We start from the raw sequence: 22,408 nt of genomic DNA on the forward strand, positions 1-22,408 counted from the left end.
TTTCGGAAGGAGAATGCATACCCCATTGTTCTAATTTGCTTTTTCTTAATTAGTGAGGTTGAGTATCATTTTACGTATTCCCTGGACATTTGATTTCCCTCCTCTAGAATTGCCTGTCTCTTCATACATATCTTTGTCTACTGTTTCTACTCCATTAACTATATTTTTCTTAATGATTTGTAGTGCTTTTTTTTTTCCTTTTGAGACAAAGTCTTGCTCTGTTGCCCAGGCTGGAGTGTAGTGGTACAATCTCGGCTCACTGCAAACTCCATCTCACAGGTTCAAGAGACTCTCCTGCCTCCGCCTCCTGAGTAGCTGTGATTACAAGCATCCACTACCACACTTGGCTAATTTTTGTAATTTTAGTACAGACGGGGATTCACCATGTTGGTCAGGCTGGTCTTGAACTCCTGACTTCAAGTGATCCTCTTGCCTTGGCCTCCCAAGGTGCTGGGATTACAGGGTGAGCCACCGCACTCAGCCTAGTGTTTTATATATTCTGAATATTATTCCTTTGTCAATTTATATGTTGCATATATTTTCCAAGTCTGTTCACTTGTTTTTGTTTTTGCTTATAATGGTTTTGTCACCCAGAGGCCTTTAAATTTTAATGCAGTCAGCATGTTGCCTTTTAATAACGAAAATATAAGAACTGTATACATATCCGGGCAGAAGATGGTGGCTGGCAAAGGGAGCGGGTACTTCTGCAATTTGTCAAGGTATGCTCTGTAAGATGATCTCTATCACAGAAGCTGTCAAGCAGGAGGCCGCCCTGGCTGTGCACACGCTGCAAAGCATGGGTCGACATGGTTCTGATCACGGGGGACAACAGAAGACAGCCAGAGCCATTGCCACCTAGGTTGGCATCAACAAAGTATTTGCAGAGGTGTTGCCTTTGCACAACGTGGCCAAGGTTCAGGAGCTCCAGAACCAAGGGAAGAAAGTTGCCATGGTGGGGAATGGGGTCGATGATTCCCTGGCCTTGGACCAGGCAGACGTGGGCATTGCCATTGGCACCAGCATTGATGTGGCCATCGAGGCAGCCAACGTCGTCCTCATCAGAAATGATTTGCTGAACATGGTGGCTAGCATTCACCTTTCCAAGATGACTGTCCAGAGGATATGCATCAACCTGGTCCTGGCACTGATTAGTAACCTGGTTGGGATACCCATCGCTGCAGGAGCGAGCTTTCCAGATGAGTTGAAGATATGTGCATGGGCGGGAGATGATGGCTCATTGCAGGGCAAGGCATCATCCATGTTGAAGGAGTGCCAGTGTTTCAGAAATGGACACAGAGCAGGTAAGTTTGATGGACAGGTAAGAGAATCACTCTCTATGTGCCAGCACTGTTCTAAGTGCCCTGGATCTTCTGGGGATGAGATTAGTGTTTTTCAGTTGTACATGGGACAGTTGAGGATCATGCTAGGCAGAGGTGAGCCCTTTCCTGGAAGAAGCTAATCTAAAAAGCATAATCTGTCTCATTTGGGAGGAGCTAAATAAATATCTCTTCAATGAAGCAAAGGTCAATCAGAAAATTTGTATTTTAGCTATAAAATTACCTATCAGAATTTACCATGAGGCATAATCTTAGTCAAACACCCAAATTAATGATTTCAGACCACAGATACCGAAGCACCAAAGTGATAAAGGGGCAGGTATTTCAGCTAGCTACCGCTGCGTAACAAGTGACCCCAAAGCTTAGTGACTTCAAACAGTGATGTGTTATTTCTTATCATTCTGTCAGCTGGGAGGTTCTTCTGCTAGCCTCACCTGGGGTCATGCACAAGGCTACATTTAGCTAGGGTGTCAGCTTGGGACCAGCATAGCTGGGATGCTGGGTCACCTAAGTCTTTCTCTCCATGTGATGTTGTTTTAAAATATAGGTTTTAGCGCTTCCTCAGGATGTAAAGTGTAGCAAGGGGGCCGGGGTGGACCATGTGGGTCTGTGAGGCCTATGGGTGCCCGAGTCCCCTAGCTCCCCCCGCAGCCGGCTCCACAGTGGTACGCTCCGGTTGCCCGTTGGGAATTCGGGTTCCAGACGGAATGCTGCGTCTTCTCCGCCGCTTGTTGTGGCCGGGGTTACTGCAGCGACCGCCACGGCAGCTCTGGTGCTATGGAGGAGCCTAGGACTAACCCTCAGCCGTACTTGGGGCTAGTCTTGGAGTTGCTGCGCAGGGTGGTGGCAGCACTGCCTGAAGGTATGAGACCAGATTCTCATCCTTACGATTTTCCGTGGGAATTAGTGATATGGCCAGCTGTTGTGGGACTTTTTGCTGTTCTCTTCTTGTGGAGAAGTTTTAGATCAGTTACGAGTTGGCTTTATGTGAGAAGAGAGAAAAAGTGTGCTGTGGCACTTTCTGGACTAATTGAAGAAAAATGTAAACTACTTGAAAAATTTAGCCTTGTTCAAAAAGAGTATGAAGGCTATGAAGTAGAGTCATCTTTAAAGGATTCCAGTTTTGAGAAGGTGGCAACAGAAGCACAAAGTTTGGAGGCAACCTGTGAAAAGCTGAACAGGTTCAATTCTGAACTTCAGCATGATATACTCTGTCTAGAAAAAGAATTAAAAGAAGAGAAATCTAAACATTCTGAACAAAATGAATTGATGGCAGATATTTCCAAAAGGGTACAGTCTCTAGCAGATGAGTCAAAACCCCTCAAATCACAAGTAGCTGAAGCCAAAATGACCTTCAAGAGATTTCAAATGAATGAAGAACGACTGCAGATAGAAATGCAAGATGCTTTGAATGAAAATTCTCAACTTGAGGAAAACCAGAAACAGTTTTTGCAAAAAGCTGAAGTATGGAAAGAACAAGTGCGTGAACTTGTTAAACAGAAAAGAACATTTGAAGACTCCAAAGTACACGCAGAACAAGTTTTAAATGATAAAGAAAATCACATCAGGACTCTGGCTGAACGCTTGCTAATGATGAAAGATCCGACTGCTACGCTTCGAGAAGACATGACGGATGATGATAACTTGGAATCAGAAATGAACAATGAATCAGAAGATGGTGCTTACTTAGATAATCCTCCAAAAGTAGCTTTGAAGAAACTGATTCATACTGCTAAGTTATGTGCTTCTTTAAAAACCTTAGAAGGAGAAAGAAACCAAATTTATATTCAATTATCTGAAGTTGATAAAACAAAGGAAGAGCTTACAGAGCATATTAAAAATCTTCAGACTGAACAAGCATCTTTGCAGTCAGAAAGCACGCACTTTGAAAGTGAGAACCAGAAACTTCAACAGAAACTTAAAGTAATGACTGAATTGTGTCAAGGAAATGAAACCAAACTCTACAGGAAATTAATAGTAGAGGAAAAATGCCGGTTAGAGAAAGAAGAGAAACTTTCTAAAGCAGACGAAATAATCAGCCATGCCACTGAAGAGCTGGAGACCTACAGAAAGCGAGCCAACGATCTTGAAGAATTTGAGAGAACTCTTCGTTTTTATCGAAGGAAGAGTATTCTCCAAAAGAAAAAAATCACATAATAATTGGTTGGCAGCTTGGACTGCCGAAAGAAACCTCAATTATTTGAGGAAAGTAAATGCTCACAACAGACAAAAATTAACTGATATGGAGTTTAAAATAAAACTTTTAGAAAAAGATCGTCATGCACTTGATGTTCCAAATACAGCATTTGGCAGAGAGCATTCCCCATATGCTCCCTCACCACTGGGTCGGCCTTCATCTGAAATGAGAGCTTTTCTCTATCCTCCGACTTTGTTGGAGGGTCCACCAAGACGCTCACCTTTGCTTCCAAGGGGAGGAGGAAGAGGCTCAGGAGGCCCAGGGAATCCTCTGGACCGTCAGATGATCAATGAAAGAGGAGAAGCAAGCTGTGATAGGTTCACCAGTCCTCACAGGGCTCCTTCTGGCACTGGGCCCCTGTCACCTCCGTGGGAACAGGACCGTAGGATGGTGTTTCCTCCACCGGGACAGTCATATCCTGGTTCAGCTCTTCCGCCACAAAGGCAAGACAGATTTCATTCTAATTCTGCTAGATGCTCTGGACCAGCAGAACACAGAAGTTTTAATACACCTTCTTTGGGTAAATTGGATGGGTCAATGCCTTCAGAAATGGAATCCAGTAGAAATGATACCAAAGATAATCTTGGTAATTTAAAGGTGACTGATCCATCTCTCCCCACTGAAAATGAAGCAACTGGCCCTGGCTTTATTCCTCCACCTCTTGCTCCCATCAGAGGTCCATCGTTTCCAGTAGATACAAGGGGCCCGTTCATGAGAAGAGGGCCTCCTTTCCCTCCACCTCCTCCAGGAACCATGTTTGGAGCTTCTCGAGATTATTGTCCACCAAGGGTTGTCCCCGGTCCACCACATGCTCCATTTGCAATGAGAAATGTCTATCCACCGAGGGGTTTTCCTCCTTCCCGTCCCCCAAGACCTGGATTTCCACCCCTCACCACCACATTCTGAAGGCAGAATGAGTTTCCATCAGGGTTGAGTTCGACTTCAAATGAGCCTGCTACTGAACGTCCAGAAACACAGCAAGAAACCTGACAACACGTTTGCCCTCTTCAAAAGTAATTTTGACTGATCTCATTTTCAGTTGAAGTAACTGCTGTTACTTAAGTGATTACACTTCTGTTCAGATTGAAACTTAATGGAATTATAATTTTTAGGGTAGTATTTTGTAAATGAGGATAATTTAAATATGAATCTTATGAGTAATTTATTTTCATTTTGTTTTATTCTAGATAGTATAACTTTTAATTTGATTAATCCACTATTATATAAACAATGGTGGGAGTTTTATATATGTAATCTTGCAGGTGGGGAGGCTTTAAATTGTCTTTATGCCGAGAACTGTATTTACTGTGGTTGTAGACAAATGTGAAAGTAACTTTATGCTTATATTTTAATTGATTTTTAAAAAAACTATATAAATACGTATAGGTGGGAATGTAGAATACTATGTAACTTTTAGAATATTTAACTTTAAACCAAGATCTACCTTGGAACTCCTCTCTTATAGATTTTAGATCCTCTTTCAGTACTTTGATAGTGTAAAACATTTAAAGCAGAAAGTATTCCTGTTTCCTCTGTTTTCCTCAAAAATGGTTTCTTCGCCCTCCCTTTCCTTCCCTTTGACTTCCCTATGCTAATTTCTTCGTTTGTTTGTCATCATATCATTACATAATTGTGTTGTTATTTCTTTTGTTTTATTTTTATTTGGTGGGAACAACTCTATCCAGACCTTTGACTTGCCCCAGAATTATATAGATAGATTTTTCCTGACTTCTTTCCCAACCTTTACCTCTGTTGGTGCTCTAATAGTTTTAGTGGTATGTTCTGCTTTTCTCTTGCTGTGGCAAGGGGAAGGAGTAAATCTAAGACTGTGTTTAATTGCAGTTGGTGAATTTGATTTCTGATTCAGCTCTCTTCTCTGGAATTCTGTTAAAGGGTGAAATGTGTCTTGTCCCCTGAGAGATGCCCTCAAATTTTGGATTAGTCCTTCATGCAAGCTGGGCCACCACGCCATTGCTTCTTTTGGGGACAACCTGCCCTCCCTTTTAAAAACTATCCTGGCTCACATGCCTCCCACAGCAGTTAGTGCCACTCCAGTCTCTGCTTGAATGTAATAAAAGAAAAGTAAGGATTTGGGACATGATGTGCCCTTATTGTACAGTGGGGCTTCCTATGCATTTTCCGTCTTCCCTTGAACCATCACTATCCTCAGTGACTTTATGTCTCTTTTCCTCCTGTTCTGTTAAAACCCTGTTTGCTAGTGGAAAAATTTAACTCCTGGTGATTTTTTAATACTAGACCTCTTGCCTTCTTTCCAGTGAGACAAAAATAGAATGGTAAGCCTAGTGGTTTCTTCCTTCACTGTCGAATACTATTTATCCAAGGTATCAAGGAAGAACTTCTAATCAGAAAAGACACATACTATTTTCACAACTGGGTAACACATCTCACTCCCAGAATGGAAGTTAGGTGGGGATTGTAAGATTAAGGAGATTTTTCTGGATTTCTGTCTATGTATCATATCCACAGAACTCTTTGTGGAGGAATTTTATGTTGGGCCAGGCATCCATTTCCAGAGTTTTCCATTTCTAGATACTTCCAAAGTTAGAGCACTGTTCCTAAATAATTTGTTGGCTTTATTTATTAGTTTATTGTTCATTGCATTTCATTAGGTTCAGTATGAAACAGATATTGTCATCTCTTTGTGTCTAGCTTGCCACCTTTCCCCCAGAATAGGCCCGAATGAGATTGAAAATGTCACTTCAATTCCTTGTGTCTGACATTACTTGTTTGTAACAAAGAAAAATAATGTTTGCTTTTGTTGAATGACTACTAATTTTTTTCCATGAACCTAATAAACTAAAAAGAAAGTTGAAATAATGAATAGTGAACTATTATAAAAATCCACGTTGAGTCAATCTTCCTTCAGAAATTTTTCCTCAAACTCTCTTACCAAATTTTATCTATGAATAAATTATCATATGCACATTATCTAAGAACATTCTTTATGAACCGGGTAACACATTATCTATGAACCGGGTTGCCAATCCTCACCAATCCTTAATCTTCTTTTCGTTTCTTCCCTCCCTCCCTCCTTCCCTCTTTCTTTCTTTCCTTCTTTCCTTCTCTGTCTCTCTCTTTCTTCTTTCAAGGGAAGTATCTCTGTATGGAGATCTCACTTCTAAAGGTGTGGAGGGATAACTGGGTGGCTTTCACTAAGATACAGTTGACTTAAACCAACTGAGCTGCCTGGTCTTACTAACATTCTGCGTCCATTCTCTCCTCTGCAGTTTTACAATGGCAGCCCATGTCCACTGTATCCTTACCAAGTCCCATTCTTTCCCCCAGTTGACTTCTACTATTCCTTAAGCTACCAGTTTAAATATCATTTGATATGATTTCTCTGGGACTCCTGTCTTACTCTCCAAGACTGGCTGAGGTGCCCTTCATGTGAATCCTGTCCCATAACATACAGTCTCTACCCTTGTCTGCAGTGATCAGCCTGTATGGTGATGAACTATGTATTTTTATTTCCTGTTGGATAGTAAGCCAGGAGGGCATGGACTAAGCACCCAGTTCAGTCCTTTACACATCATTGCCTTTCAATGAATATGTGTTTCCAAGCTAAATTTTTTAAAACTTAATAATATTTCCAAAGTTTTTAAGGCATTTTGAAGTTCAAAATAGTCAAGTTGGTTCTCATCACCTCATCTTTTGTGGTTTATTGAAAGGAATGCATACATGCTCTCAATTCACAAGTGTATGATTGTGTGGACCAAATTTTTAATGGAATTTGGCAAAACACCAGAGCTAGGTTACATTCTTAAGCAGCTGAGCAGCCACAGGTTTCATCACACTATTATTAATGGCTTTATTTTCCCATCACTGTTGCATCATTATGCCCTTTGCAGAATTCATCAAAGGCACAATCTCTGCCCTGAGGCTTTGGATTTTATCATTCCACTGCCTGAAGTCATCCATCTGAGAAGCCAGGTAATATACTCCTACCTCTGAAGGGTGTTGAACATCAATTAAGTAACACTCAGCTGTCTTCAGTATGAAGATGCATTCAAATGAACATGTCCCTCATCTGTTCTATTAATAATTATACCCGTGTTTGGGCAAGGTGGCTAAGACCACAGAGCATTCAGATTTGCAAGGATTTTGCATGCAGTGCAAAGCCTGTTGTCTCTAAATGTAAAGTGTCAATAGGAGGCATTAAAATGTCAGCACCTTTTCAGGAATTTCGCTCATTAAAATGACTGCAAAAGAGTCCTCTGAATACATCACTGTAGGCCAAGTTATAGTCTAAGCATTAGATCAGCTAGGAGCCTCCAGAGACTTCCTGAAGTGTGAGGAACAAGTGCTTTAAATGGTGGGGTGACATGGTGGGAGGGGGGTCCTGGGAGAATCTGAATTTGCCCGACACTCCCATCCCCCAACTTGGCAGTCGATCAGCTTGACACTTCCCGGCTCTAATTTTCTTCCTCCTCGTTTTTATTTCACGGCATTCCCAATTATGCAGCTGCCAGGAAAGGAAGCAACGGAATTTCAATATAGGAAAGACCAGGCCACTTCTTTTCGGACTAGACACTTATGCACAAAGAGCCAGTAGGTCACATCTTCTGCCGGTTCGGAGATGCTTCCAGGACAACAAGCAAGGTCGAGCGACAACATCAGCCTCTTTGGCTTCGCTCTTTCCTCAGCGGTCACACGATTTCTCAGCTGCCCAGGGGATCATCTATAACAGGCCATTTTATTTGGTAAACGTTTCCCTACTTACTGAAGAGTTCATTATTAATGACCAGAAAGGGAACTCCTGCCTCCCGTGGCAGAAGTTGATACATTTGCTCTGTATAATGGCTGTGTATAGTTAGCCATGTGGTTGTGCAGCTGAAATAAATTGCCTTCTTCCCATAAGAGCCTCCCTGAGTGTCACGGGAGAGCTAGAAGGAAGCTGGCCGCAGAGACTAATCTCTTTGCTAACGCCGTAGACGATTCCAGAAGCTGAAGGCAGATGGCAAGTTTGAGATGAATAGCATTTTTTAATGGCTTCAAAATAGCTCTGTCTGTAAACAGCTTTTCTGAACGACAGTACATAGTACAATTTAATTTGTCTATTGCTGCTGTTGCTAGATCCTCTGAGAACTTTCCCCCAGTCCCTGTATTAGGACAAACACTAATCTCACTTCAAAGGGGGAAAATCTAGAACGGGAGGAGGCAAGTGGAACGAAAAGGTAAGAAGAATTTCAACCTACAAATAAATGACAGGTATCTTCCAAACACAGCAGTCTCTTGTGGCCTGGAACTTGAAGAAAGTAACTCCGTGTTAAGATTTAAGAGCAGAAATTGAACTCTGAACTCTGAAATGAAATAGACCCAAAGACTAGGAGAAAAGGTCATGATAAGACAGCACACCTTGGTCTGTTTCTGATTAATAAGAATTCACATTCCACCAATGAGATTAATCCTTCATCATTCATGCACATGGTTTGGGAAATGCTACTATGGGTGAGAACACAGGTATTTTTCATAGGCTATCAAGGATAAAAATGAGTATAAAAGGAAATTGGGGGCAGACGTGGTGGCTCACACTTGTAATCTCAGCACTTTGGGAGACCAAGGCAAGCAGATCACTTGAGGTCAGGAGTTTGAGACTAGCTGGGGCAACATGGTGAAACCCCATCCCTACTAAAAAAAATACAGGGTGGTGCGCCTGTAGTCTCAGCTACTCAGGAGGTTAAGGCACAAGAAACGCTTGAACCCAGGAGGTGGAGGTTGCAGTGAGCTGAGATCATGCCACTGCACTCCAGCCTGGGTGACAGACAGAGACTATGTCTCAGAAAAAAAAAAAAGTAATCAGTGTTAATAATTAAGTGAAGAAATAAGTTCATACCTCTAATTTCCAATTTCCAGTTTCTACAAATGTCTATTAAAATGGCATGTTTCCCATAAGAAGCCACTTTAAAGGGGCGTAGTAGAGTAGTTAATAGAAAATGCTAGCATTTCTTACAAAGTAGTAGATGTAATAAGCCTGAAATTAAAGAGTGAGAATTAAACAGAGGGGAAGTTCAATAGGAATAATGATATTATGTTAAGTAAAAATAGTCACAAACCAGTTACAGAAAAAGTTAGACCGTGGTCAGTCTTTTTCCTTCTGTTCTGATACTGGAGGTAAAATGATGTAAAAAGCTGCTCTTTCTTATTCTGTATTGCATCATTCTTTCAAAACACACACAAGTGCCAGCAATTGGTGACCACTTGAAATTTATGCTGGTGTTAGTAAAGCATTATAGTGGCATTGGAATGACTGTCTCGCTCTCTGAAATCTGAAATTAACCTGGCTTGTTTTCCCATATTGTTCGTTCAGTTTTACAGATATTTATTAATTGCCTGCAATGTCCAAAGCATTTGTAACAATGACCACACTTTACAAGCCCCAAAGTGGGTCAACAGTACTTATTTGCATAGTAGGATGAAATATTTAAAATTGAGACTGTCTCCAAAATTCAAATTAAAAGCTTGGTGCCAAGAGCTGAAAGGAAAAATAAGAAGGTTACTCAAAAGTTTATGTGCAGAGGAATTAAATGCCCACACACACAATATTCAGTTGCTGCAAAAGTAACTGAGGTTTTTGCTATTAAAAATAGTAGATGGCAAAGTAAGGCAGGTGACTCAAGAAGGCACAACCAGCACTGTGTGGCCATCATGTATCCAGAGTCCCAGGTCCACCACTTGCTGCTCTTGTGACTCTGAGCAGGTCCTGGGACCTCTGTGAAGCCTGGTTTGGAGAGAACACTATCCAGTCAACAGATGTGTTGTAGGGAACCTGGAACTGTGTCTGTCACATAAGAGCTAGTCTAAAAAAATGTTTTAAGTACCTGTGGATTCAAAAGAGGAAGTCGCATTAGCCTAGGGAAAGCTAAACAGGAAAGGATCCACTCTTTTTAAAAGATAGTATATAAGTTGACTGTAGCTTGAGGCTATGCTGGGGAGATAGGAACTTTGTCTGTCTAGAGAAGGGAAAGAATCAGTAAAGCTTCAAATGCTCCTACACCATTAGCAGCTCTGGGGACAAGCACCTGCACAGTGAAGGAAATTAGTTGGGAAGATAAAGAGAAGAGAGCCAAGAACAAAAGCATGGGCAATGCTGACATTTAAAGGAAGAAATATAGATAGCAAAGATGGAGAGAAAGTGTCTGAAAGTCTAGAGGAAAAGCAGCAGTGACAGTGTCATGGGAGCCAAGGGACAAATGAGTGCCAAAGGGGAGCAGTGGTGTCCAAAGCTTCAGTGAGATGGGCAGGAATGAAAACCAAGAGGAGGTCAATGAGTTCAGTGGTCATGGTGTCATTGGTGGCCTGTGACAGTAACTCTATAACAATGTTCACCATGATACTAGACATGTGTATCTTAAAGAGGTTGGGTTCATTATGTTGTATTCTGAAGGCCACGGCCAATTCAGGCCATGAATCAAGGCCTTACTCATGTCTATCAGGAACAGGGTGGGCATTAGGATGTTAGGAAAGCTGGATTTTCTGTGAAGACACTCCTACTCAAAAGGTAAGCAGGAGACAAATCTCTCTGGGTCTCACTTTCTTGAATCTGGACTTCCAGAGGAGTTTAAAAAGAACTCGAAGAAGCTCCAACATAGGAGGAAAGATGTTCTCTGCCACAGGGAACTGGGCAGGGAAGCCTTCTCACACTGAATGCTGTTGGAGAAAGTTTTACTTTGTTGGGTGGTATATACGTCCCTTCTCACACTGCTAATAAGGACATACCCAAGACTGGGTAATTTATAAAGGAAAGAGGTTTAATGGACTCACAGTTCCACATGACTGGGGAGGCCTCACAATCATGGCAGAAGGCAAAGGAGGAGCAAAGTCATGTCTTACATGGCAACAGGCAAAAGAGATTGTATGCAAGGGGAACTGCCCTTTATAAAGCCCTTAGATCTCATGAAATTTATTCACTTTCGTGAGAACAGCATTAGAAAAATCCACCCCCATGGTTCAATTACCTCCCACCGGGTCCCTCCCATGACATGTGAGGATTATGGGAGCGACAATTCAAGATGAGATTGGGGTGAGGACACAGCCAAACCATATCAAGTGGATAATTTGGTTTCAGATTGTTTCCTCAGTTTGTTTACCCCAAATCTTCAGTCTCGTTTAAAGGGTTCTGATTGGCCTTAGTTGCGCCAGAAGTGAATTAACAAAAAATGTTGTCTGGCCTCAAGAGACTGGGGTGTTAAAGAGGGCACAGCACCTCTCGAGGCCCACATGGGGATGACACCCTCTACGACAGGAAACCAGAGTCCAGGGGAGGCTAGAAAAAAGAGAAACCAACATTCAGAGGCAAAGGGTTTAGAGATGAACAGAAGGTGAGAGGCAGCAACAACTTATTCCCTCTTCCCTGAATCAATGCTTATGAACACTGCAGATAAGGAAGAGCGTGGGGAGTAATTAGGGCTGTGGGTTTATCATGGAGTAAGGCACTGCTGCTACTTGCAAGGAACCTAAGAAAGTAACAGGGTTTAGAGACACCCTCGGGTGCCTGGAGAAGCGGCATGTTTGTAAACAGGGCAGAGGGTTCTGTAAGTGAGGGAGGGGGAGCATACAAGACATGGAGAGGCTGGGGGAGGTGTTGGGAGAAGTAGGGTCCAAGGCTTAAGTGGGTGGTCACCCTTGCAGATTCCTCTTTTGCAGCAGAAGGAGACACACACACAAAGAATATCAGTGATTTTTGAGGAGGAGGAAGGGGAAGCAGTGAAAATCAGATGGCAGTGGCCCTTTATGCAAAATAGAAAGTGAGATCTGTGGAGGGCAGGGCCAGGGTGGAGAGCTGTGAGTGCAGTTTGGAAAAGTAGAAAGGAAAGGGGTGCCATGAAGTCCTGAAGCCCGCTGTTTGCAGGAGCACATTGCTCATCGCCTGGTGACAAGCCGCCAGAATTGCAGGTGCCAGGCCTTCAAGGGAGGAAATCAAGGCCTCCAGCAGAGTTACTGGCTGAGCTAGCTTAAACTCATGAGGGGCAACTGCCATCAGATTGTGGCCTTGGAAATCATGTTGAGATGCAAGAGAGAGTGATGTAACCATGCCAAGAAAAGCTCACTGGTCCTTGGCACTTGCCAGTCACTCCCTGGACTACCTCTCAGGTGCTTCTCTGCCTAACAAACTCCTATTCAACCATGAAATCTCAGGCAGAACTAGTCTTCCCTCTCTGCTGCACTCCCAATAGTATTTGTACATCTGCCATTTAGCAAGATTGATGCACCTGTGTGTTCCAACCCCAGACTGTAAGCTCCCTGGAAGAGCATGTTAAAAATGAAGAATCTCAGACCCCCCCCCCCAGACCTAGAGTCAGAATCTGCACTGTAACAGGAACCTCCGCTGATTCAGGTGCACATTCAGAATTGAGAAGCCTTGATATCAGTGGTAAAGAACTCATATAGCTAATGTACTATTATGGAAGATGCAGTCTGGCATTTTTCTATTTTATTCTGTTTTATGTTTTTTTTATTATGATTATACTTAAGTTCCAGGATACATGTGCAGAATGTGCTGGTTTGTTACATAGGTATACACATGCCATGGTGGTTTGCTGCACCCGTCAACCAATGTCATCTACATTAGGTATTTCTCCTAATGCTACCCGTCCCCTAGCCCTCCACTACCTGACATGCCCCAGTGTGTGATGTTCCCCTCCCTGTGTCCACGTGTTCTCATCGTTCAGCTCCCACTTATGAGTGTTTGGTTTGGTTTTCTGTTCTTGTGTTAGTTTGCTGAGAATGATGGTGTCCAGCTTCATCCATGTCCCTGCAAAAGTTTGCTGGAGGTTCACTCCAGACCTTGTTTGCCTGGGTATCGCCAGCGAAGATTGCTGTCTGTTCCTTCCTCTGGGAGCTTTGTCCCAGACGGGCACCCACCAGATGCCAGCCAGAGCTCTCCTGTGTGAGGTGTCTGTCGGCCCCTACTGCAAGATGTCTCCCAGTCAGAGTACATGGGGGTCAGGGACTCACTTGAGGAGCCAGTGTGTCCCTTATTAGAGCTCAAACGCTGAGCTGGGAGTTCTGCTGCTCTCTTCAGAGCTGCCAGGCAGGGTTGTTTAAGTCTGCTGAAGCTGCGCTCACAACTGCCCCTTCCCTCAGGTGCGCTGCCCCAGCGAGATGGGGGTTTTATCTATAAGTCACTGACTGGGCCGACTGCCTTTTTTTCAGAGATGCTTTGCCCACAGAGAGGGGAGTCTGGAGAGGCAGTCTGGCTGCGGCAGCCTTGCTGAGGTGTGGTGGGCTCCGCCCAGTTCAAACTTCCTGCAGCTTTATTTTCTCTGTTTCATGTTTTTAAAATACTGGTTCTGACCCACTACATTTATTTTATTTATTTATTTATTTTGCAGATATATAAGAGGAGATTTATTTTTTATTTTTATTTTTTTATTATACTTTAAGTTCTAGGGTACATGTGCATAACGTACAGGTTTGTTACATATGTATACTTGTGCCATATCGGTGTGCTGCACCCATCAACTCGTCAGCACCCATCAACTCGTCGTTTACATCAGTTATAACTCCCAATGCCATCCCTCCCCCCAACCCCTTCCCCATAATAGGCCCCGGTGTGTGATGTTCCCCTTCCCATGTCCAAGTGATCTCATTGTTCAATTCCCACCTATGAGTGAGAACATGCGGTGTTTGGTTTTCTGTTCTTGCAAAAGTTTGCTGAGAGTGATGGTTTCCAGCCGCACCCATGTCCCTACAAAGGACACGAACTCATCCCTTTTTATGGCTGCGTAGTATTCCATGGTGTATATGGGCCACATTTTCTTAATCCAGTCTGTCACTGATGGACATTTGGATTGATTCCAAGTCTTTGCTATTGTGAATAGTGCTGCAATAAACATATGTGTGCATGTGTCTTTATAGCAGCATGATTTATAATCCTTTGGGTATATACCCAGTAATGGGATGGCTGGGTCATATGGTATTTCTAGTTCTAGATCCTTGAGGAATCGCCATACTGTTTTCCACAATGGTTGAACTAGTTTACAACCCCACCAACAGTGTAAAAGTGTTCCTATTTCTCCACATCCTCTCCAGCACCTGTTGTTTTCTGACTTTTTAATGATTGCCATTCTAACTGGTGTGAGATGGTATCTCATTGTGGTTTTGATTTGCATTTCTCTGATGGCCAGTGATGACGAGCATTTTTTCGTGTGTCTGTTGGCTGTATGAATGTCTTCTTTGGAGAAATGTCTGTTCATATCCTTTGCCCACTTTTTGATGGGATTGTTTTTTCTTGTAAATTTGTTTGAGTTCTTTGTAGGTTCTGGATATTAGCCCTTTGTCAGATGAGTAGATTGCAAAAATTTTCTCCCATTCTGTAGGTTACCTGTTCACTCTGATGGTAGTTTCTTTTGCTGTGCAGAAACTCTTTAGTTTAATTAGATCCCATTTGTCAATTTTGGCTTTTGTTGCCGTTGCTTTTGGTGTTTTAGACCTGAAGTCCTTACCCATGCCTATGTCCTGAATGGTATTACCTAGGTTTTCTTCTAGGGTTTTTATGGTATTACTGACCCACTACATTTAAATGACATTAGTTCATTTACTTTTCAGAGCTTGAGCTATGGATTATAAAGCTTCCTTCAACTCTTTTAGTGCTCCTCTGACCTCTCAAACCACCCCTAATGGCAAGAGACAGTAACTGTGTACCCCTAGGTGCCTGAGACATAAGGAGCAACTGCTGAAAGTTTGAAGATTTATTTCAGGTGGTTTTTTTTGTTTTGAAATATTATACAAATTATGCAAACAATTCTTATTTATCATATCTGCTTGCTTTGGTGTAAGAACATGGGTTTTGTGGAAATTTTCAAACACATAAGCACAAAGAAAATAGTAGAGTGAATCCCCTTTTAGTCATCACCTGGCTCTAAAAACTATCAACATTCTGTCATTCGCTTTCATCTTTCTGCTTCTTCTAACACACCCAGACACATAGAGATGCAAACATATACACACTTATTTTTACTAGAGTATTTTAAAGCAACTCCTAGACAACATGCCACTTTACCTCAATATTTGCTAATAGGCAAATACTCTTTTTTCAACCATAACTCAGTATTGTTATCACACCTAGCAAAATTACCAATAAATCTTTAATATCATCTTTTTCCCAATTAGTTTTCAATTTTCCCTAGTTGTCTTGAAAACATCTTTTGATGGTTGGATTGCTTGAATTAGGATCCTAAAAATCTCCACATATTGCATGTGATTGATATATCCTTTAAGGGAATTCCTCCATTTTCCTCTTTATTTTTAATGTCATTTATTTGTGGAAAAAACTGAGTAATCTTTCCCACATAACTTATTTTGTTATGTATTTAGCTAATTGCATCCTCATGGTGTCATTTAACACGTTCCTCTACCCTTCATATTTTCTTAACCTGGTAGATAGGGGTTTTGGCAGGTGGTACCTTGTACTTCCTATTGCATGCCACCAGGATGCACATACTGGGTGCTTATCCCACTTTGTGGGAGTGGAGTTAATGTTGGTCAGTGTTTAGAAGGGGTTCAGGAGGTGTCAGTCTGATCCATCAATTATAAAGTTCCCATCAACATTTTGCCCAATATAGTAGCTACTGAAGAAAGATTGTTTCCTGGGACCATGATCTCACAGGGGTCACAAATGATGATTTGCGAATTGTTATCTCTTTTACTAGCTATTAGTAAAATAGCTAGTAAATAGATAGTAAATAGATAGATAGATAGACAGATAAACTTCCCCTTGTTAGCTATTTGATTACTTTGAAATACTCCCCCCCAAAACAATATTAATGTTAGAATTCTTTCCCATTATTTAGCAGTTTTCAGAATAAATATATCCCTCTCAAGAACTCTCTGAGAGAAATGTTATTTATAGCCCCACTTTGTTTTACAGACAGGGAAACTGAGACAGTGAAAGGTTACATGAATTTCTCAAGATCACAAAGCTATTGGAGGACAGGGCAAAGATTCAAGTTTTAGTCAAACTGACTCCAGAGTCTCTTTAGATAACTTTCTCAACCTTCTACTTCATGTGTATAAATATTTTAATATGTTAATACAATGTAGAATCATGAGCAGGAATTACTACTTTCTTCCTTAAGAAAAGTTATGCTATTGACTTAGAAATACCCCTTCCCAATGTGATATCACATCATACCTGTTAGGATGGCTATTAACAAAAAACAAAAGGCAATAAGTGCTGCTGAGGATGAAGACCAACAGTACATACTGTTGATGGGAATGCAAAATGGTGCAGCCTCTATGGAAAATAGTATGAAAAAAATTAAAAATCAAAATAGAATTATGATATGACTTACCAATTCCTCTTCTGGATATTTATCCAAAAGAGTTGAAATCAGGACCTCAAAAAGATAGGAGCACTCCCATGTTCAGTGCAGCATTATTTATAATGGCCAAGATGTGGAAATGAACTACATGTCCACCGGTAGATGAATGGATAAAGAAAATATGGCATATACATACAATGGAATAGTATTCAGTCTTTACAAAGAAGGAGATTCTGCCATATGAAATAACATAAGTGAATCTTGAGGACATTATGCTAAATGAAATAGGCCAGTCACAGATGGGCAGATATGGCGTGATTCCACTTACATGAAGTATCTAAAGTAGTCTAACTCATCGAAGCAAAAAAATAGAATGTTGGTTGTCAGGGGTTGTGGGGGTAAGTGAATTGGGTGTTGTTAATCAACGGGTGTGAAATTTCAGTTATGCAAGATGAATAAGTTCTAGAGATTTACTGCACAACGTTGTGCCTGTACATAACACCACCATAAAGTACACTTAAAAATTCATTAAGACGGTTGATCTCATGTGAAGTAATCTTACCACAACAAAATTTTAAAAAGAAGAATAAATACTGTTATATAAAGGAAAACCTGAGTGGAATAATAAATGTAAAGAACTATTTTTTTCATCAAGCTTTGGAAAAGTATCAAATGCATTGTTACTGGAACATTGTTAATGGAACATCTGTGCTAATGAATCAGGAGAAGTTATCACTATTATCAACTGTAAGCTGGTGGCTTTTTTAGATGATATCTGATTAACTGGTATTACATCAGCAAACCCCTCCCACAGACTTCCATGTAACAAGCTAAAGATTACCTAGAGAAGTTACCAACCAGAATAAGCACAGGGATTATCAACTGAAATACGGATACTTGGAGGTTGAGTAGAGATTAGAAGGTGGTATACAGCCTTCTGTACACACACCACAAATGCCTAGAGTGGTGGCAGATAGTCAGTTAGAAAAGAGTTTTCCATGGTTCTTGAGGAGTCTAGTGTCAGGTGCTTTGGAAGAGGTTCTAGGTCATAGAATTAGACAGAGGCCATTGGCAGTCACTTTGTAATTCTTGTAAGCTTACCTGGTATACTGGAGGTTTTTTTGTAGACAACTAATCACAAGAAAGATGTGGTGAAGTTGGAAGGAAGCCAGGGGTCAACACAAACAACAAAGGTAAATGGGAATGCTAAAAATGCTCTATGTTCACAAAAGGGTGAGAAAACACTTCGGATATCTGAGGACTATAAAACCCAAGGAATGGAAGAAACTATGTTAGTTTGGAATACAAAAATACTGCTAGATGCAGAAAAGCGTCTACACTTTGGTTCATATCTGCATTTCCTTGTGTATTTCCTGGTGCTCGCATTACAGACACTACTCTTTGCCTAGGGAAAGGCTGCTTTCACTAGTACATAAGCAACTTAGGGCAGGGATTTGGTATGCATCGTTCCCTACTGTATCCCCCGCACTGAGAACAGTGCCTAAACCTCAGTAGCAGGAGCTAAATATATTTTTATTGAATTAATTTAGAGCTTTTCCCTACTTATTTCAAGGTGAAACTTAATCCCATTTCTTCAAGAAGTAGTAATTTCTCCATTCAATGTTCTTTATAGCTTTATTGTAGTTTGCACCTTGTTTTAGTTTTTGTCTTTAATACATAGATTTCTTTGCTACTAGATCATGAGTTCTTGCTAGTTTTTGTCAAAACACAATCCAAAGATTTTCTGCATCAATTTTACCTATGGCACTTAATTTAAAATGTTGTGTACTAGGCTCCACTCCAGATCTACTAAATCAGAATCTCTGGAGTTGGACCCCAGGATTCAACACATTTTACCAGTTCCCCAGATGATTCAGGTGTACACTGAGGTCTGAAAAGCAACTGTGGAGACCTTATGCATCTTTCATTGTGTTTTGAGTTCTCAGTAAATGCTTGTTATGTTAAATGGAATTGAATTGAATGAAGTGATTGCCATAGTGATGATGCAACTAATTTGCTTGTTAATTTTGAAATGCATCACCTTCACAGAGGAGACAACAGATGGATTAAAGTTACCTGAGTTTCTCAATAGGAAAGCAGAGCACACATGTAAAAACAAGCAAAAAAAAAACCTATGAAAATTATGCATGTCATTTAATGATTTTAATATAAATTTCATAAGCACACATAGAGAAAGCTGTGCAAAATATAAGTACACATTTTAATGAACATCTTCAAAATGAACACCGCCATGTAACCAGTACCCAATCAAGAAACAGAACATGATTCACATTCCAGAAGCCCCTTCCTGTCCCTTTCCTGCCACTAGCCTCCTTTCAGGGTAGCTGCTAGCCAAACTTCTAACAACATGAATTTGTTTTACTGTTTGTTTGCTCATATATATTGCTCATATATATATATATATATATTGCTCATATATATATATATATATTGCTCATATATATATACATATATATATAGAGAGAGAGAGAGAGAGTCATAGTTCATGCATTCTCACTGCTGTATAATATTCCATCATGTGAATAGAGCACAGTTTGCTTATCCACACTACTATACATGAATATCTGGGTTGTTCTCAGCTTGAGGTTATTATGAAAAGTGCTACTATGAATATTCTTGGATATTTCTCTTCATGAACACATGTATATTTTTCTGTTGGGTATATAGCTAAGAGTGAAATTGCTGGATCATAGGGTATACAAATGTCTGTCCAGCCTGAGTAAATACTGGCCCAATCTTCACATTTCTTTGTATTCATGCCATCATAATGCCTTCCCACACTGGCTTGGGGCTAGGTCATTTGACTTGCTTTGGCCAATGGACAGTGGAAAAGTTGGGACCAATAGTGCTCCTACAAGCAAGCACTTGCTTGTTTTCACTCTCTCTCTCTCTCGTCTGTGACTACCCCTCCAGGTGAGCCTGCTGAAGGATTCGAAGGACATGAGCCATCCTGGACAGGTCATCATACTAGCCAGCCCCAGCCATTCTGCCAGCTGCACACAGAAGCCCAGGTAGAATTGACTGAGCTTAACCCAGAGCCACAGAGCTGCCCACCTGACCTATAAACTTGTATAAAATAATAAATGGCTCCTTTTTTTTTTTTTTGAGATGAAGTCTTGCTCTGCCCCTGAGGCTGGAATGCAGTGTCACAATCTCAGCTCACTGCAACCTTCGCCTCCTGGGTTCAAGTAATTCTCCTGCCTCAGCCTCCTGAGTAGCTGGAATTACAGGCACATGCCACCACACCTGGCTAATTTTTGTATTTTTAGTAGAGACGGGGTTTCACTATGTTGGCCAGGCTGGTCTCGAACTCCTGACCTCAGGTGATCCACCCGCCTTGGCGTCCCAGAGTGCTGGGATTACAAGCGTGAGCCACCATGCCTGTCCAAATGGTTGCTGTTTTAAGTCACCAAGCTTTAGTGTAGTTTTGCCAAACAGATTCCCAAAGGGTGGCACTGACACTCCACAAATAATGTCTGAAGTTCTGAATTTCCACATCCTCATCAATACTTGATATTGATTAAATTATATATTTGACTATTTCTGATCTGTAAAAATTGCAGTTTCATATGCTCCAACATAATTTATTTCATTTTAATTTTTCTTCTAAAATGAAGAAAATGTGTAACAGAATCAGTTGTGGATTTAATTTGCATTTTCTTAATGACGAATGATGTTGAGCACCCTTTCATTTGTTTATTAGTATATCCTCTTTTTTGAAGTACCTGCTCAAGGTTTTTGTCTATTTTTTTTATTGGATTAACTGCCTTTTTGCCACTAATTTGTAGGAATGAACACACACACACACACACGCACGCAGAGTCATGCTGGATACAAGCTCTGTATCACCACATGTGTATACAGACATCTTCTCCCACTCTGGGACTTTTCCTTTCCACTTCCTTAATGGTACGTCTTAATAAAGAAAAGTTATTAATTTTAGTATAATTCAATTTACCCATTTTAACCTTTACAGCTGTCAACACTTCTTTGCCTACCCCAAGATCACATAGCTGTTCTTAAAAGCTTTGTTATTTTGCTTTTCACATTTAGATAAATGATGCACTTGGAATTGATTTTTTACGTATGACATGAGTACGAGTCAGGATTCCTCTTGGTCCCAAGTGGGTACCCAACTGACCTGGCTGTTCAATGAAAAGGCAGTGGGTTGCAGAGTTTGGCTTGCATAGCGCTCACTGGGAGGCAGCACAGTGTCATCAGAGGAGTTCCTACTGGGCTCTAGTCCCAACTGGGCTACCACCTCACTGGTTCTGTGACCCTGGGCAGATCACCACAGCTGTCTCTGTTTACCCATATGTAAAATGAGGTTAAATTAGATCATCTTCATTGTTCCTTGCAGATGCATAAGATCAGGCAGAAGTGATGTCAGACTCCAAATATGACATGACTACTTCTGGGACCTCAGGGAGAGTATGTAGCTTATCTGAGTCCCAATTTCTTTTAGGTAAAAGATGGGAGCAATTGTACCCACACCTAGGGCTGTTGAAAAATAGGAAAAAAAAATGTACATGAAGTTCTGTACTTGGCACATTATGTTATTCAACAAAAGGTAGCACTTGTGCTTGTTAATAGTCATTCTGAAAATATTAAGGAGAATTTGCCTTTATTTAATTTCAGTAAAAATGTAATTGGAGTCTCTAAACTTAATTACTAATACAAATTCGTTTACGCTTGTTTGGCAGTAAAGTTAACTAGCCCTGTGATGAGAACTTTAATTTTGCCCCATCTTTAGTCCTAAGAGATATTGTCTTGTAAAGAAAGCTAGAAATAAAGACACAAATTACACGGATATAAAATCAGCTTTCTTGAAACTGCTAACCATTAACCTTGAATTTAAACGTTTTTCCTAAACACTTGTAGAACCCAGGAAAGAACGGAACGTCACAATTATACCGCCACAATGATAGTTGTCCATGATGGATTATTGGTCTGAAATTATTAACTTTCCACAGACAAACCCAGGCAGGATTTCCCCGGTTTCCTGACCCCCCCATTTAAGGCAGTACCCCTCCCTCATTCTTGTCTCACTCTGTTTTTCTTCATAGCAGTTACAACTCCCTGACATATTTTCCTGTCTTTTTGTTAATTGTCTGTTTTTCCTTCAACTAGAATGTTAGCTCCATGGGAGCAGGAGCTTTGTTTAAGTTACCTTGTATCTCAGCACCTAGAAGAAGGCCTGGTACATGGCAGACATTCAGTAAATACTGTGGAATAAATGAATGAAGGCAAAGTAGGAACCACATAAAATATGTATCAAAAGTCATAACTATGTTCAATTAGGTCTGTGCTACACTTAATATGACATAGAAATCAATAATGTATTTGGGCTGCAGCACCTCTGTCAACCCCAAACTCCAATTCTTATACACGTTCAGTAATAACATTACTACAAAAATATTAGCTCTGTTAATAATCAACACATTTTTCATAAGTGTGCCTTTGGGAACTATGAGAAGGAAATTGATATTTCCCACATATATATGCTGTCATTGTGTTTTTAAAGAGAAACTCTTTAATAAATACAATTACCGAAGGAGAAAATTATTTAA

General features: G+C 40.9%; 1 protein-coding gene and 1 pseudogene across 1 annotated transcript; both read left to right on the forward strand.

Annotated features, from left to right (window-relative positions):
- Positions 1 to 694: 694 nt before the first annotated feature.
- Positions 695 to 1,489, forward strand: LOC117064068 (annotated as a pseudogene).
- A 589-nt stretch (positions 1,490 to 2,078) lies between these two features.
- CTAGE1 (cutaneous T cell lymphoma-associated antigen 1) lies at positions 2,079 to 6,387 on the forward strand. The gene is given in 2 exon segments (XM_033178149.1): positions 2,079 to 3,455; positions 3,457 to 6,387. Coding segments are annotated over 2 exon segments (2,325 nt in total). The 5' UTR covers positions 2,079 to 2,114; the 3' UTR covers positions 4,441 to 6,387.
- The last annotated feature ends 16,021 nt before the right edge of the window (positions 6,388 to 22,408 follow it).

The sequence above is a fragment of the Trachypithecus francoisi genome, unplaced genomic scaffold (genome assembly GCF_009764315.1).
Source record: "Trachypithecus francoisi isolate TF-2019V2 unplaced genomic scaffold, Tfra_2.0 Lachesis_group19, whole genome shotgun sequence".
Lineage (NCBI taxonomy): Eukaryota > Metazoa > Chordata > Mammalia > Primates > Cercopithecidae > Trachypithecus > Trachypithecus francoisi.